The sequence below is a fragment of the Lasioglossum baleicum genome, chromosome 5, assembly GCF_051020765.1.
Source record: "Lasioglossum baleicum chromosome 5, iyLasBale1, whole genome shotgun sequence".
Classification (NCBI taxonomy): domain Eukaryota; kingdom Metazoa; phylum Arthropoda; class Insecta; order Hymenoptera; family Halictidae; genus Lasioglossum; species Lasioglossum baleicum.
In genome coordinates this window covers 8,858,417-8,875,457 of record NC_134933.1, presented here as the reverse complement: position 1 = coordinate 8,875,457, position 17,041 = coordinate 8,858,417, and the positions used below count along the sequence as shown (strand labels likewise).

Sequence of the window (17,041 nt, the reverse complement as noted above, 5' to 3'; positions counted from 1 at the left end):
CTGTTTTCCTTTTCATTCTAGAAGATTGGACTCCATTCTTGGTTAGATCTCCGCCGTAGTAATCCATAACAATACATAATTTGGTCCATCGAACATTACGTCCCGGCGATTCACTCACAGTGTCAGCGATAGAGAGTGAATGCTCCCGCGTGAACAATGGCCTAATAAATCTTTCGAGAGGCGGGCTTCGTCTTGGTGCAGTTTCTGACAACCACAAACGGAGACAGAAGTTAATCGAAAAAGGGGGAATCCCGTGGACCAAAAAACGAGGAGCAATGCAGACGTCCACAGAGACCTCGCTGTCGCCTTTTTCTCAAGAGTCGGAGATGGTGGAGAAACGAAAAAAAAAAGAAAAAGAAAAAATACAGTACATATTGCGGCACTGTCTACAGGGACCACAGTCTCTCGTTTCTGTAAGAAAAAATTGCTGGAACGAGACAATGTGTATCCAGAGTCACTCGAGCCACAGTCTGCTGACTGTTTACTCAGCTTGTAGAAGGCTCCTTTTTATTTAAACATTCTTTTCTGTTTCAGGTTGCCTCTCACATTGATTGTCTTGCTCGTTAACAATTACGTACACTAGCTGGCGAACGAAATTAACCCCCCTTGCCTTACGATTTATTTTTACGGTTTCAGTGATCAGAACTTTTTTTGTAGTTCGTATAGGGTAAACTGCACTATTGCTGGCACTGCACTAGTTATTGGCACTTTTGATTCAAACGGCAAATATTAAGAATTCCTGGTATAGAAAATCATTTTATTTATCGGTTTACATTCATCGACTTCATCACGAGTCGGACACGATGTTGTAGGGGAAGGGGTTAAAAGACATAAACAGCTTCGATAATAATTAAACGTGTAACACAGGAGATTCTGAATTTAAATGAAAATAGTGGACTTTTTTACTTGGAAGAAATTATAATCAGCTACACGATGCAATAACAAAGATTATCTTGGGAAAGAAATATCGTTAGCATACATTGCTTCTTCAATACCATTCGCTTCGGTAAACCTAATAATCTCGTACAGTTTCTGAAAGAAGTTTTATATGAATTTGCACTCGTTGATTACTGTTCCATTCGAGCTTTCTAAACGGAGCGAAGGCTGTTGAGTTTAAGTTAGCAAGCATTTTTAATGAAATAGGCTAACTTTTTGGCGGATTAAAAATTTGCAACGTTATCGCGCAAATAAATTGTTTCGGAAGTTCGCGGGCGATTTTCTTGGAAGAATGTTTTCGAAATGGGTCGCTCGCATGACTGGGTTAATCCTTCGGCAATTTATCTGAGATTCTTCGAGGGTTTTAATTGGATCATGTTCTGTTGCGTCTGGAAAATTTTCTGGTGGAATAATTGATTATCTGCTGAGAAGAGAATATTGAATTCTTCATCGAATTGTTTCCAGTATTATGTCTTTATTTGTACGTACGAAATTGAGTGATCAAACTGCAAGACACAGAACACATCGCAATCGAATCCATTCAGCAGGTAAAAATGTAATCTTTTCGTTACCTTCTTTTATTTGTTTCTTCGAGTTCACAAAATGTTTAAAGGATTTTACGTGATAAAATAGGTGATTACTTAATGGATAGAAGTAATGCTCGCCGAATAACTTATACAAGAGACATGAACGGTCAGTCGTAAAAGTCTACATACGTATAGAGTTCGTAAATCTCAAAAATTGAAAAAAGATGAAATATTGTGATTACCTTCTTTAATTCACATATAGAAATTATGAAAAATGATTACCTTGAATAAGTCACGGAATATACTGTACAGCCGGAGGGAGCGTATTAAAATTCCTAAACATTATTATTTTGATTATTATCATGATTGTAATAATGAATTTTATATATTCTAATATATGTATATCAATTCTACAGATTTTCATATGTTTCTGTTTTATTTACATTTTCTCCCAGGAACGAATACGAAAACATTATTTACTCTAACTCCAAACAACAAAATGAACAAACGTGCAATATGAAATATGTAAAATCGTGCGTCTTTATTCGAAATATTCCAAATTTGGCAAAAATATATATATATATATAGACTTTTGTAACTGACAGTGGTATGCACAATCGAATTCATACGTACTACAACCAACCACACGCATACGCGCGCACCTATGAGTCACATATATCGCATAAATGTTTACAATTGGCGCTTATTTAAAAACATGGAAAAATTTGCTTTTTTACATCGCTAAACGATCGATATTACGATGGATAAATACTGCTTCCTCTGTGTCGTAATATTCTGCGAAATGAAAAATCGACGTTTGATACGGGGCGATCCCGAACTACAAAAATGATCGAGTCGTGTAGAGACTTGTTCCTATTATTGTACTTCTTGAACAGCGTGTAACTATAATAGTAACTATAATGTAATTGACAACTCTCTCAAATGAAAATCAGAATGTAACCTCTACGATTCAATGAATTGTTTGGCTGCTGAAACGACGTCTTTCCGATTATTTATGCGCAGCCAATGCAAATACAGTGAATCCCATTCATATTCGGACGCTGTTAGAAAAACGATCAGTTCTTTTTAACACTAAACCTACCACTGCTGGTCAAATGACCGGTCTTACATTTTTGATTTTATAATTATTGAAATTATGACGTTGCTCACATGGAAAACGATTCGATAAATTTCTTTATCCCAGCACATATTGCAATAAAAATTGCACGAAATCTAAATACATACAAGGTGATCCATTTATCTTGAGATAGTCAATTATTACGGAAACCAGCAGGAATATGAAAAAATGTTTTATATAATATGTATAGAGCCTTGTCATTTTTTATTAGCTAAAACATTTTAACCGCTTTCAGTGCTCGGTAGTTTTAGTGTTGCATAATCGACTATACGATTCGAACTTTTTCGATGAAAGAAATTTCTTCAAAAATTTCAATTGGCTGGAATTGTATGGAAAACAGTAAAATTTGCATTTTACGACTTTTCACAGTAGAACTATTAGAGCAATTATATGCTTTGTAAAAGTTTAATCGAAATCGGTTGATGCGGGAAAAGACGACAGACATTGAAAGATGTGAGATAATCCGTAGATTTATTCCAGTTAGAGACCGAAAATCGTGAAAAAATGCAATTTCTACCATCTTTTAACGTTCGTAGCTCATTGCAACATGGACCAATTTTTATGAAATTTTACAGATCTACGAAACGTGTTTTCTAAATTTTTCATATAAGCCCACATAAAAAAGTTGCGAGTTACAACTTTTAATATATTCATTGTAATTCCAAGAATTTACAATTTTTCCAAAAAATTTTTGTCACGTTGTGGAGCAAACCAATTCTGCTAACTTCTCGAAAAAGTTCGAATAGAATGGTCCAATATTAAAAAATTTACCGTCTTTTTAATGCTTGCTTTTGATATTCGAAGAGCTGGCAATGTTCTGCTCTTAATGTTCGAATTTTGTTAATAGAATGTAGAATGTAAACATCTGAAATACGCTAAGAATTGGAAATAATAGCGATTATGTCGACTAGTTGATCATGCTGCAATGCTTGAGTAAACTTTACTTTACCGAACTCAAAATTTGTGCTTTTCTCCTATAAATTCCTATAAATTCTCCTATAAATTCTCCTTCACCTGTCAAAAACACTGCAGATTGCTCAACTTTGAGCAAGCATAGCGCCTGAACCATTGATCCTACAGGATCGAAACTTGGATCTACAGGCGCCCCGGATACAAATCTACTGCATCACATATCAAATACATCATAATTTATAGGAGATATGCACAAATTTTGAGTCCGGTAAAGTAAAGAATAGCCAAATGCTTTTCTAATTGTAGTGTTTTGATTATCACTGGAAAATCGGGAAGACCTCGTTCCACGAATTTGTGAATAACTTTCTAAAAAAGAACGCGAGTACGTCATGATTTGATTCACGATTCATGTGAGAGGCACAAAAGCAGTATTCCCACTTGTACTTACAAATTAATTTCCTCTCGTATGACATTAATATGTACGATACTATTATGTACATCACACGACTTATAAGGTATGAATCGATTCTAGAACTTCTGTTCAATGTGTTGAATGTAAATATTATTCTTGATAGATATTAGATTGACATAGAGCTGTTACATCGGAAACACTTACATATCTTTAGTCGTTATAGATCCTTTCTTTGTAAACGTATTCTTGTAACGAAAAATATTAGAATCAGCATTACAGACGTCGCGTCGTGTCAGACTTCCTTTAACGTGATACTGTTAAATGGTAAACAAACAACAGGAATTCGTACGAAATAGAAATGTTAATTACACACTGAAAGACATTAACATTTAGAATTGAATGAATCGTTTTATTCTCTGATCGTGTATAAATCGCTTGGTAATCGAGATCGACATATATTTCATTGTTATACATACTGAACATAATTGTTAGTATTATTGCAACACTACTTCGAAATAAAGGATATTCGATTACAAGTGGACGTAAGCCACACATTCAAAGGAAACGGCAACGAATCGAAATTTATGTGGCAATCTGTATCTCGTTCAGATAAATATTAAACGTTTAGCTTAACACTAAACCTACCATCGCCGTACGAACAGTTCCAGATCATTTTGTTGTTTCGCGATTACCTATTGAAATTATTTTATGCTTTACTCGCGCAAGGTCTGCAGAAACTTAATTGTCATTTTTATAAATAGACTGCGGATTATCATGCAATCTTTAATTTTTCTAGGCATATTTTAACACGTTCGCTATCAGCATTTGCTTCGTTGCTTACCTTCCTTGTTCGAAAGTTTTATTAGATGCAACGTACCCAATTTTGAATGATTAAAACAGTTTAGCAGAAGAAAGTCACAGATTCTCTGAGAAATTATGCATTCTACTATGACTTCAAACAACGAAGAGAGAGTGTATAAAATTAATTTGACTGTTTTTAAGTGAACTGTCAGCAGCGCCTGTTCTAGCGGTTACGTCGCCCCGGACAAACAGTCAAATTGCCGCCCCTTAAGAATATATATATATATATTTTTAAATAAAGGTATATACATATATTTTTTATCTTCAATCAAAATCAAATCATTTTATTTAAATTTTAATAAAAGCATTTATTTCAATAAAAGCAAATTTTCTATTAATTGGGTATTTAACACATCAATATTTTTCTTACAGTTACAGCCAAAATTGCGCCCCTAAATTTTCGCGTCCCGGACAAATGTTCCTAGAGCGGGCCCTGCTGTCAGATTACGGATGTCACATATTTGTGACGATGGTAGCGAACATGTCAAGGTAGTAGCCTGTGTAGATCTGAAATAAATAAAAATCGTATTAAATCCTGCGGAATTTTATATTTTAGTATCTTTTGAAAATTTTTAGAAGCCATAAATATAAAGATCCGCAGTCTATCTGTAAACTACCCCGTATATTTACAAGTGACTTTTGATGCTCGGTAGGTTTAGCGTTTCTTCTTCCCAAGAAATCAATAAACCGATAATCATCGCGCTCGAAAGACAAAACATAGCAGCAATCAGTTAGAGTTACGATTAACAGCTTACGCAAGTATCGCGATAATACTGATCCTTACAATATCTGTATGTGTACATACATACATACATACATACATACGGTTGTTCTCTCGTAAATCAATAGGAAACAACATTACGTATAAAAACGTAGCGTTCTAGAGAGAATGGCAGCAATTTCCATATTCCTTTTTACAACATCACTGTAAGTCTGTCAAATAAGTTTATGTATTTGAGCGTCGGTGTTACTCTCTAATGCACAGGGTGATCCTTTTAACTCGTAATCCCTGCAACGCGACTACAAAAGCGGCAACAACACATACAAGAATACTTTCGCTACTACTACATTCAAGGTACCGACTGCTGTTCGTGTATAAAAACCTGATGACACACGCGCATTCTTTCAGAGACAATCGTAGTTCGCCATTTTGTGCTCCTGCAAATGATCCGTTAATGTTTACAGAGCTTTCCAACAGAAACTATATAACCGTTAAAACGTGCACAGTAATAGAACGCAACAAAACTTTCAGGTCGTTGTATCAAAATCGTCCTTACTGCCTCGTTTTCTATGTGTTTGGTCGTTCGAATAGAATAAGTTCTATGACATTTCGATCTATGATCTGTTGCGATTTTTCAGGCAACGTAAAGATCCCATGGTCGTCGAATTTCTGACTTTTATTAACAGAAAATTGAGTTACACGACTTTATTTCAAATGAAATTTGCACCGCATAAAAAATATTGAAAAAAGTGAAAAAACAAAAGAGCACACAATTTTTTCTTTCGTACACTGCATTTTTACCGTTACGGTAATAAAAAGCAAAAGGTGATGAAAACGCGAACTTTGATTTTGCATATTCGGTGCGGTGATAAAAAAGTAAATGAAACTGTCAAGATGTACCACGATTTTACGATTTAAAATGAGGTTAAGTAATAACCAGACTGCGGATTTTCATGCAAAATATTATAATAATGGTCTGCGTCGATTGCAAGGAACAGAAGCATGTTGTTTCTTCCCTTAATGATTTTAATAGAGAAATCATATATTCACATCTTAAATTTTCCTACAACTTTGAATTTCATCTACTCAATTTTCTTGTAAACGGATGAAGATCAACAGTCTAGTAATAACAAATGTAATTACGCGAAAAACGAAATAACTCTCCGAACGACCTACTAAACGTGAACCACGATTCAAATGATATCGTAAACAGTGCTCAGCAATATTTTCTCTTGTTCTACGCTTATGATTTACAGTAATGAAGACAACGATTTGATTCTACGTCATTCATTGCTTTGGAAATGGTATCAATAACCCTTTGCATTCGAATTGCAAATCTAAAACGTAGATTATCATAAAAATTCAGCGTGGTTTGCCAAAGAAAAAATCAAATTCATAGAACGGAAATATTTAGGGTCTCATAGAGCTATCGTAAAACAGCTTCGAACACAAAGGGTTATGATACACACAATTGCAACGTCCGCGTAAAAAATACGACATAGAAAATCTGCCAGAGAGATCTTTTGTTAAAACGTTTTTCTTTAATATTAATCCGTCCTTAATCCACATACGATTCTATCGATACAAAGTACAATTCATACGTACATATACGACTATCGAAAAAGATCTTCGCTTGATATTTCGTCCATTTTTATTCTACATTTTCGCCAATTTTCATCTCTACATAATTGCATGTCGGAAATAAATCTATCAAAGCTGTTGAAATTAATCCGAGAAAAAACCAACAGTGCTAATTCTTCGTGTTGACGGGCTGTTAATCAACATTTTTTTAGTTAAACAACCTGTAGTGCACGGATTGGTTTACAATTCGAGAAAACCGACCAGCAGTCTATCCGTATTCAAATTAGTCGGTCGTTAGCAGTTAGCATACATCCACTTGATGCTCGAGCAGTTGGTGAACTATTAATTCTGGTAGAACAAGCCAATAGTGTAACGCCCCTCCAAAAATACCGAGAAGGAAATCATTTGCGTTAGTAGCGTTGCCGTGGAAACTGGCGATCTTAACCCTTTGCCCTCGGAGCTGTGTGTTTTCTAACTTTAACTCGAAAATTAAACATTTCTTCCAACCTAAAATAATTCCATTTTATATGATTTTTTTTCATTTTATGGATATGAAATTGATATACTGCCTCGTTCGATTTGATACCAACATATTTAATAATTAGACTGTATGGATGCATTGTTATTAAACTGACAATGAAACTAATACACTTTCTGATGTCCTGAAATCTTTTTAATGTGACCATTGCTTTAAATTGTGCGTAGCCATTTTTATCAAAAATGCTTTATAACGTCCACAGTCTATTAATAATGTTGCAGCAATTTTTAATGGCGGCTCACTGCTCGAGTGCTGAGGGTTAAATCGTTATTCTCCGAAAATATTGTCTCGTTTCGCGATTGTTGCAACAAACTGAACGCTGTTAACACAAACGATTCGAAACAATCAACCTTTGTGCTAATTCAAAGAAAAATCCTGTTATTCTACGCTCCTTTCGAAACAAAATGGCCATGAAATGGTCAAACAGGTTGTTTCAACTTTTGGAAATAAAAATACATCTTGTAAAACAGTATCCTCGACGAACGGAATTAAATGCAGCTTTAACCGTTACGCTTACCTGCGATTTGTGCGATCACTATGAACAATGTACCCGTGGGAAATAATAAATATGTGCGTTTCATTGATGTGTCGTCGTGCTACCGTCGCATCGTTTAAAGCTACATCGCTAATGTATATCCAGTACTCTACAAAATGTCCTAGTTTCCTCATTACTTTCATGTAATGTAAAAGGGTCGATTCTAAAAGAACTCCACACGTTGATCTACGGTTTTATCTATCCATTGTTGGTATTGTTAGTGCCGAAGGCAGTTACTTTGACGCCAATGACAAACGACGAGAAACAACCGTGCTCCTCCCGATCCGTAGGAGCACGGTTTTATCGGTGTTCGATTGGCCAATGATACCCTATTATATAAAATTGTTAATCACTTCTTTTTTTTGTATAGGTAGTAGTAAGGGTCATCGATAAACTCGCTTTGATTCGGCAAAGTTCTCTGACATACCTAAACACGTCCCTTAGATTTAATACGATGTAAGTACCTGAGATTATATAATATATATATATATATTTTGTATATTAATTATGTTCAAGGTCTAGAATCAGATCAGGCATACTCTTGAAACGAGTATAGTCCGAGCGGTGTCGATGATCGCGTTGAATTTGTGCCGTTTCTTCAACTTCCGGTGGCCAGTATCCGGCCGCCGCCAACGAAGATGAATTGTTTCGAAAATTGTCGGATGACCGTTGTACTTGGTGAACGTCACGAACTGTTGGGTGCCATTCTGCCGCCGCCACGCTATACTAACTAACTTGAGTCGGGGACCGTAAATCCTCAGTTTGCGTGGCAGCATTCCGACCTGCGAACAGAAAACTCGATCAAACACGCTCCCCAAACGCCAGATCGCCGAGTCTTTTCCGCTCCCGGCCATCAAGCTAACTCCGGTTCATTCGACACTAATTTCACTGTCCAACACCTTTGTTCCACAACTACTGTTGGGTGGTTCTTATAGAGTTTTTCGCGCTGATTCCGAATCTGTTCTTAATTTTTTCTCTAGACGCACAGTTTTTGAGAAACATGCCTTTGAAAAAAAAAACATGTTTTTCAACTTTAAACAAATATTCTGGTGTTATTATAAAAGATATTGAATTGTTCTTTATAGCAAAGGATTCTGTAGACTTTCCCGAATACAGCGATATCAAATATTAATATATTATGATTGTTTAAACCTGTTTAAACGATACTCATTGTTTCATTAGTATACACACGTTTTAGAAATTGCGCTCTCGTAAATGTACGAAGATTTACAGTCTGCCCGTTCCTACGTGTAATGCTGCTGGTATTTTATTGTGTGTAATTTATCAATTTAACTTTCGCTTCAACTAGTTTATAAATGGCACGTGAATATCACACCGTATACTATAGTGCTCGCTATTATCCGTGGTTTCACGTAACAGCGGTAGGTTCTGGAACGTATTACCCGCGGATACGGCACTACCGTACTTACTACTACCCACTACGAACTTGCAAATTGCCATTGTTGCACGTCGTGACGTCCTAGTTCGCTAATACTTGCAGTATACAAAGGTCGCAAAGTATTCGTTAATGTAAAGGGCGTGTGCACTCTGTTGTTGCCAGAACGAGAGCAGCTCAATTATTCGAAAGAAACTCCTATTCGAACGATTTTTTCACATAAATTTCAATCGAAACATTTCGATTCCATTTGTTACTTGCTCGATTATCTTCGACGCACCTAATATTATTCGAGGAACAACGTATTCGAAAGATAATACGATTGATTCATCCATCCGTCGTGTCAATTCGACTCAGTTTTCCTGAAATAAGTTATCCTGTTCTGTTATCTGTAGGTAAATTTACTCGAAACTTCGTGATTTTTATTCTTTCAACGCGAAACACATAACCGAGAAAACCCAAGATATAAATGTTAATCCTTTGCATTTCTTTGTGACTCGGCATCGGAGGAAGAAAAATGTAAATAAAACTGGTTTTATTTATTTTTTTTTTAGTGAAAACCAAATATGAATTCCACAAATATGGGGTAAACTTTACTTTACCGGACTCAAAATTTGTGCCTTTCTCTTATAAATTATTATGTATTTGGTATGTAATCCAGTAGATTTGTACCCGGGCGGCTGCAGATCGAAGTTTTGATCCTGCAGGATCAATGGTTCAGGAGTTATGCTTGCTTAAAGTTGAACAATCTGCAGTGTTTTTAACAGGTAAGGTTAGTCGCCTTGCCGCCCCCCGCCGACCTAATCAGCAAGCGGCGCGCGACACTACAAACCAATATGGCGGTGCCCTTACCTGTCAAAAACACTGACAAATGCACAACTTTAAGCAAGCATAACTCCTGAACCATTGATCCTACAGGATCGAAACTTCGATCTGCAGCCGCCCCGGGTACAAATCTACTAGATTACATACCAAATACATCATAATTCGTAGGAGAAAGGCACAAATTTTGAGTCCGGTAAAGTAAAGAGCAGCCCAAATATGAATTACAACAAAGTTTCAGAGCTATATTTAATATAGTTAGTAAACAAAATTGTTTAAAACAAGTAGCAGTCAAGGAACTGTTCTCGGAAGTAAATAAATCACTTAACATAGTAGGGAGTTGTTGGCAAAAAAATTGAAAAATTCTTTTACCGCTGTGTTGATTTGACACCAAGGGCCAGATTCGGTTCGTGAAACGAGGGACGGACGAGGATTGAAGCGTAGGATACTTCTAGTTTGTCTTTCTCACGAAGATAAATCGACGTAGCTCGAGTATTAACAATGCATCTGGAAAACAATTTATCTTGATTTTGAAACACGAGGTATGATATTTGCAGGGTAACGCCGTGCATTGCGACTGCACTATCATTGGTTCAGCACTTCATTCATACTTGCTTCCTCGTTGAACGATAACTGAAACCAGATTGTTGGATGGAATATCAACGAACATAGATGAATCGAACGTTGTCTGCTCGAATGCTTTCGTTTGTGCTTGTTCGTATCCGTTGCCGTTCATTCGCGTGCGTTCATGCTCGCACGTTTTGTCTTTCTGGCTCGTTCGCTCTTCAGGTATGGGCCCTGCTCTGCTTTGCTCTCCATAGCAATCGGTTGTGCGACTTGTGCACACGGTATACATAGCAAAGCATTACTAGACGAACATTGATAAACAAATCTCTCGTGTTAGAAATTCCCCCAACACTCCTACTTGCATTTTCGATTGTTACCAAATGAATCTCTCGTTTTTTGTGAAACGGATAAATCCTCCTCAAATTCACACATACCTGATTTTGAACAAAATGTTTGATGGGAATCGACGGACTTTTTCGAATCATGCTACATTCGTATTATTTTATAAATTATCTTAAAGAAAATCATTATTAACAAAAATTGTAACAGCTTATAATTAGACTGCGGATTTTATGCATTTACGACAAAAATGAGTAGTTGCAATTTAAAACAGTGGACAGATCTAAAAACTTTGAGCATATCAGTTTATTAGTTACAGCTTATGGACGTCATTAAAGAATGAAATAAATGATTACTTGGCTCTTGTTTGTCGCAGTTGATGCAAACGATGTTTATTTTGCATAAAGTTCTGCAGTCTAGTCATAATATATGGCCGAGCTGTGATAGTTTATAGTCCTATGGCTGTTGCCAAGACATTCAAAGCAAGGCATGTTAAGCAACTTGTATAAAAAGCCTGATACTGTCAAATGCTGATAACAGCAGGAATTTGTACGAAATAAAAATGTGAATTACTGAAAGACATTACATTTAGAATTGAATGAATCGTTTTATTTTCTGATAAATTGCTCGGTAATTGAGATCAACATATATTTCACTGTTATACATACCGAACATAATTGTTGGCATTATTGTAACACTGTGTGAAGTGACTGTAAGTATATTTAAAAGTTCTACAAAATTAAGTTACTTTGAATGAACACAATAGCCATTTTTCGATTAAAACAGGAGAAGAATGGATCACCTACAACTGATGCGTTCGCGTGATGACGGGTAAATGAATGATCCGATAACTCGCGAGGACTAATCGTTCCGAGAGAAGCCACGTGGCCGGAAATGCAGCAGCTAGATCAAATTGCACGGCACATGTCCTCGCCGGAAACTGCAAACGGAACCGGAAAGTCACGCGGCCGAGCGAAAACTAAGGCGTCGTGGACGCCGCATAGGTGGTAGTTGCGAAACTTTTACTATTAACGTTAGAAACGAGCTGGCAATAGTCCTCGAAAATGGTCAGGCTAAACCCGGTTTACACATTTATAGATAACTATGCACCCGACCCTAATGTTCCCGAAGACGAGGACTCAATTTAAAGTTTAACCCTTGCTTTCGCATTACAAATAGCTTAACGCATTATCCGCTAGAATAGATCGGGTTTCGAGTTGACCTATTACAAGTTAGCTGCTCGTGTTTCAGTTAACTAATAATGGAGCGTGGTTTATCGAAACGTCTATTACCGGGTCTTTATACTCCACGGAGTTATTTAATCCTCGGTTAGGAGAGTTTCCCGATTAAGGATGATTGGAATAATTATGACTTTGTGTGGCAATTTTTTTCAGCTATACATATATGTACAGTGTGGAGCAAAACTGATCACACACACCTTAAATCAGAATAACTTTTTTATGAATGGACCAAACGACTGGAATTTCTTTGTAAGGCTAGATGAATTAGTTTATTAAATGACGTCTAAAAAATATGTTGAAAAAATGCATTTGGTCGGGATTGTGAAAAACAATAGCAAAAATTGATTTTACGACTTTTTTAGCTGGGCCAATAACGAAAATTTGAAAGATGCGTTTGGTCAACTTGTATAAATAATATGTACACGCTCCGAAAATTTCATTGAAATTGGTTAATTGGTTTACGAGTTATAAACGATCAAAAGTGGTCAAAATTGCAATTTTTCAAAATGTTTGGCATTTTTACCACTTTTCATCGTTTATATTATAATTCTTAAACCAATTAACCAATTTCAATGAAATTTTCGGAGCGTACATAATTCATACTATAATAATTATATTCATCTTTTAAATTTAAAAAATTTGTATAAATCAATTTTTATTGTTATAAATTGTTTTTCACAATTCCGACCAAATGCATTTTTTTAACATATTTTTTAGACGTCATTTACTAAACTAATTCTTCTAGCCTTACAGAGAAATTGAAGTCGTTTGGTCTATTCATAAAAAAAGTTACTCTGATTTAGAGTGTGCGTTGATCAGTTTTGCTCCTAACTGTATGGAGTATGCAGTAGTGAATTAATGTGAACACGCGTGAAATATGGAAAACTATCACTTATTGGTCATTAAACAGAAAATCAAATACAAACTGGTATATATTTTAATTGTTTTAATATAAGGCATGGCCTCCCTTGGTATGTATAATTTCTTCAACACGTTTAGGCATGGAATCAATAAGATTTTTGGAATTTTTGTAATATTTGTACTCTATCCAGTGGCGCACCCAGGGGGCCAGGGGGCCAAGTTCCCCCCAAGAAAAAATGTTTAGCTTCCAAAAATAAAATCGCGGAATAGCTCTCAACAGATATGTTGGCTAAAAAAAAAAGGTCATCACGCAAAACCGAGGGCTGGGTTCAACTCGGCTCCCCCCAAGATTGCATCCTGGGTGCGCCACTGACTCTATCGGCTTTGTTTTTAGCCCACAGATTTTCAATGGGGTTTACATCTGGCGAGTTTCCTGGCCAAGTTACATTTTTCTCGTTTTTTGGCGTTATATCCATTTTCCGAAATTGTATACAACAACTCGTAACGGTTTAAAAGGTAATTTGTAACAGACTTATCCACTAACGATACGTCAATACTTAACAGGTCGGCACAGACTAGTTCATCATAAGTACAACAAAATGGCCGCTACCATTGACATAAAATATTAGTGTGTTCATATTGATTCGCACACTACTGTATTTATAAGCTTGTTGGTATATTTTTATCAATTCTGTTAGATAAAAAATCGTACATTGCTACATGTTGCGAGATTCAGAGAGTAATGGGATTAGTGTGCAAAATTTATTGATGTGGTCGTCTGTGTAAGTCCAAAGGCATTGTTCCACACATGCAACATACTGTTCGTGGCCAACTTGAAATCTTCAGAAGGGTTTGAAAGGTGTTTCAAGTGGCTGACACTCTAGCAACCCGAATCGACCATACGTTTGGTAGCCGACAGACTCCAAAATCCATTTCCCCGACTCGCAAGAGAGCATACGAACATGGCGATCACAGATTTTTGCATAGAAGTTGCTAACAAAATCACGCCCTTTAAAACAAAAGATTGGACCACCAGAATCGTATTACAGAAATTATCCTTCGAAAATTCTGCTTGGTGAAACGTCTGTAAAAACATTAAAAAATTTTTCTAGTAAATGAATCTACCACGGATTTAAAGATTGACGTGCGATTATTTTTCACCAACCTATCGAACTTCCAATGAAAGCTGTTGTCTTGTCTTCGAACAAGCAAACTTGTTCCTTATTTTTGTTCCAAAAGAACAGCTAAAAGATCCTTTGTGGTAGATTCATTCGCGAAAAACATTTTTTAATGTTTTTACAGATGTTCGAGTGTGAGATTTCTCACTAGCTATGTTATGCAATGATATCCTAGGGAAAAATAAATGGTAGGTAACGGAAGTAGAGGCTTCCAGCTTTAAAATGGGTCCACGTTTAAGAATGTAGTTAGTTAACGAAATTATCACAGTTTGAACGTCGACAATTTTTTGGCAATCGGAAATTTAGGAAGTTGCCGGTATAATGCAAAATGAATGGTTTACAGTACCTCACGTGGGCGTGGCATCGCTATGTGCTATGTGTCCAGTTTCCCATGGGAGCGGTAGCGTATTAGTTAACGATGAAGAGGAACACCGAGCCATTGAACATCGATCTATTGAACACCGCTCCAAACCTGGAACAAATAACGTGCAAGATGTCTTGTTAGTAATCAAATAAACTGTTCTTTAACAAGTCGACTGTCGTGACACACGTATTTAGTTGATAGAATTATTTGGAACATAACATAGAGAGACTTGACACTAGAAATCTGAACTGCTCACTGTTTTATCAAATAAATTGCTTCAATTGTACTGAATTTTTGCGGTTAATATCAGGTTGTAAAGAAAGAAATGCAGGATTTTTGTTCCTTTGTTTTAATTGAAATTTTATACCAATAAATATTTATCTTGATTTAATGAGTTATACAGTCATTTTTAAAGCTTGGTTTACGCTCTATTTAATTATGCTTTTGATATTTAATTTTATTCAAATTTTTATTAAATTACATTTTATTTCAGGATATTTCAGGAAGATATTTTTTTCTACCAGTTCAAACTATTACCTTCGCCTCATACTTCGTCGATATTCGATAGTCGATAGTTTGAACTGGTAGAAAAAAATAATGCGAAAATCGAGTTTTGACATCCTGAAATAAAAGCCAAATAATTTAATAAAAATTTGAATAAAATTAAATATCAAGAGCATAATTAAATAGAGCGTAAAATTAAGGTAAATATCTATTGGTATGAAATTGCAATTAAAGCATGGGAACAAAAATCCTGCATTTCTTTCTTTACAACCTAATAATAAATGGTTCTTTAATAAGTCGACTGTCATGTATTTAGTTGACAGAATTATTTCTCGAACCTTGGAACATAAGATAGAGAGAATTGCTTGAATTATACTGAATTCTTGCGGTTGCCGACTTCGCAGTGCACGTGTCAACGAGTTCACGAATTGTATTTAGCAAATTCGATTGTGAACAATGATTAGAACTTCTGTTATCGATTATGGAGACTCAAGATACGCGTTTCAGTGAACTGTGTATTTATTGTATACTGTAGCTGGTTTGTAGTTGGAATATAGTAATGCTCCGATAATTAACATACCTGATAAGTCAACACCGGCCATACTGCAAACATCAAGACCGCCAGTGCTCGTCGCGCAACAGTGTTGCTTCGATCCCAATGGCTTTGGTCTACATACTCTACATAATATCTGCGCAAACACAAGAAACGAGAACTGTGATTTGTGAACCCTGAAAACTGTAACCATCAAACTTGTTATAGCCTACAAAAATCAACAAAAAAAAAAATAACATCGAATTTTGTGGCTCTCCCTGCTGCTTTTACGCTGCCGAAACTATGAATATACGAAAAATAAAATTCTATTTTATCTCGACGATTCTTCTCTGTAAAAATTTCCATATAAATCTCCGTTTAAATATCGATTAAAATTTCAAGCGTTTTTATTCTAATGCAACCTACGAACCATCCCCGCAAGAAGTGCGCGAGTTTTTCAATGTGAAATAAAAATTGTCTGGATTCGTCGCAACGTGAACTGAAATTTATGAAATTTATTCCACGATTCTCCATAAATGAATTTTTATAATATCGATAATTGTAAAACATGCGAAACCGGCCATTTGGCCGTGGTAGGTTTAATGTTAAATCAACGTAGAAGATTTTTATTCTGTCGAACAGTTGGAACGAGCACACTCGTTAAACATTCTAGCGAGCATCGCGAAAAGTTTATTCCGCCGTCGCGAAGTAGATCGATCGGTTTTCGATGAAGTATTCTAATGAATAATGATTCCGATGCCCGCAGGCACATCAGCAGCAAGTGAGTGGAAACGTGTACGGTCCTGGGGAGAGTAGAATTTACGGGGCCCCGACAAGCTTTTCGGAATTCATGGGCTGTAAAGTCGAAGCACGAAGATATATGAACGTTACTGCGAGGGTCAACGTAACGTATCGCGACATTGCTGAATCAGTGAATAGCAAGAAAATGGGTGCAAAGCGCGAACGAAAAGAAGCTCGTTAAATTGCAAAAAGTGTTAGCTCCGCGCGTCGCGTCGTTTCGTCGAAACCGTGTACACACGGATCCAATAAATCGCCGTGCACAAACGTTTTTTGAT

General features: G+C 36.2%; 1 protein-coding gene across 4 annotated transcripts in view; it reads right to left on the bottom strand.

Annotated features, from left to right (window-relative positions):
- Positions 1-1,391: 1,391 nt before the first annotated feature.
- Positions 1,392-17,041, bottom strand: part of LOC143208594 (trace amine-associated receptor 8c) — a 76,650-nt gene continuing 61,000 nt past the window's right edge. For all 4 annotated transcript variants that reach the window (XM_076423086.1, XM_076423087.1, XM_076423084.1 and 1 more), the window contains exons 8-10: positions 16,014-16,122; positions 14,912-15,037; positions 1,392-8,943 (exon numbers count right to left, since the gene is read on the bottom strand). In XM_076423086.1, the coding sequence (XP_076279201.1) occupies positions 14,913-15,037; positions 16,014-16,122 (234 nt within the window). In that variant the 3' untranslated portion in view covers positions 1,392-8,943; position 14,912. The remainder of the gene's footprint in view (positions 8,944-14,911; positions 15,038-16,013; positions 16,123-17,041) is intronic.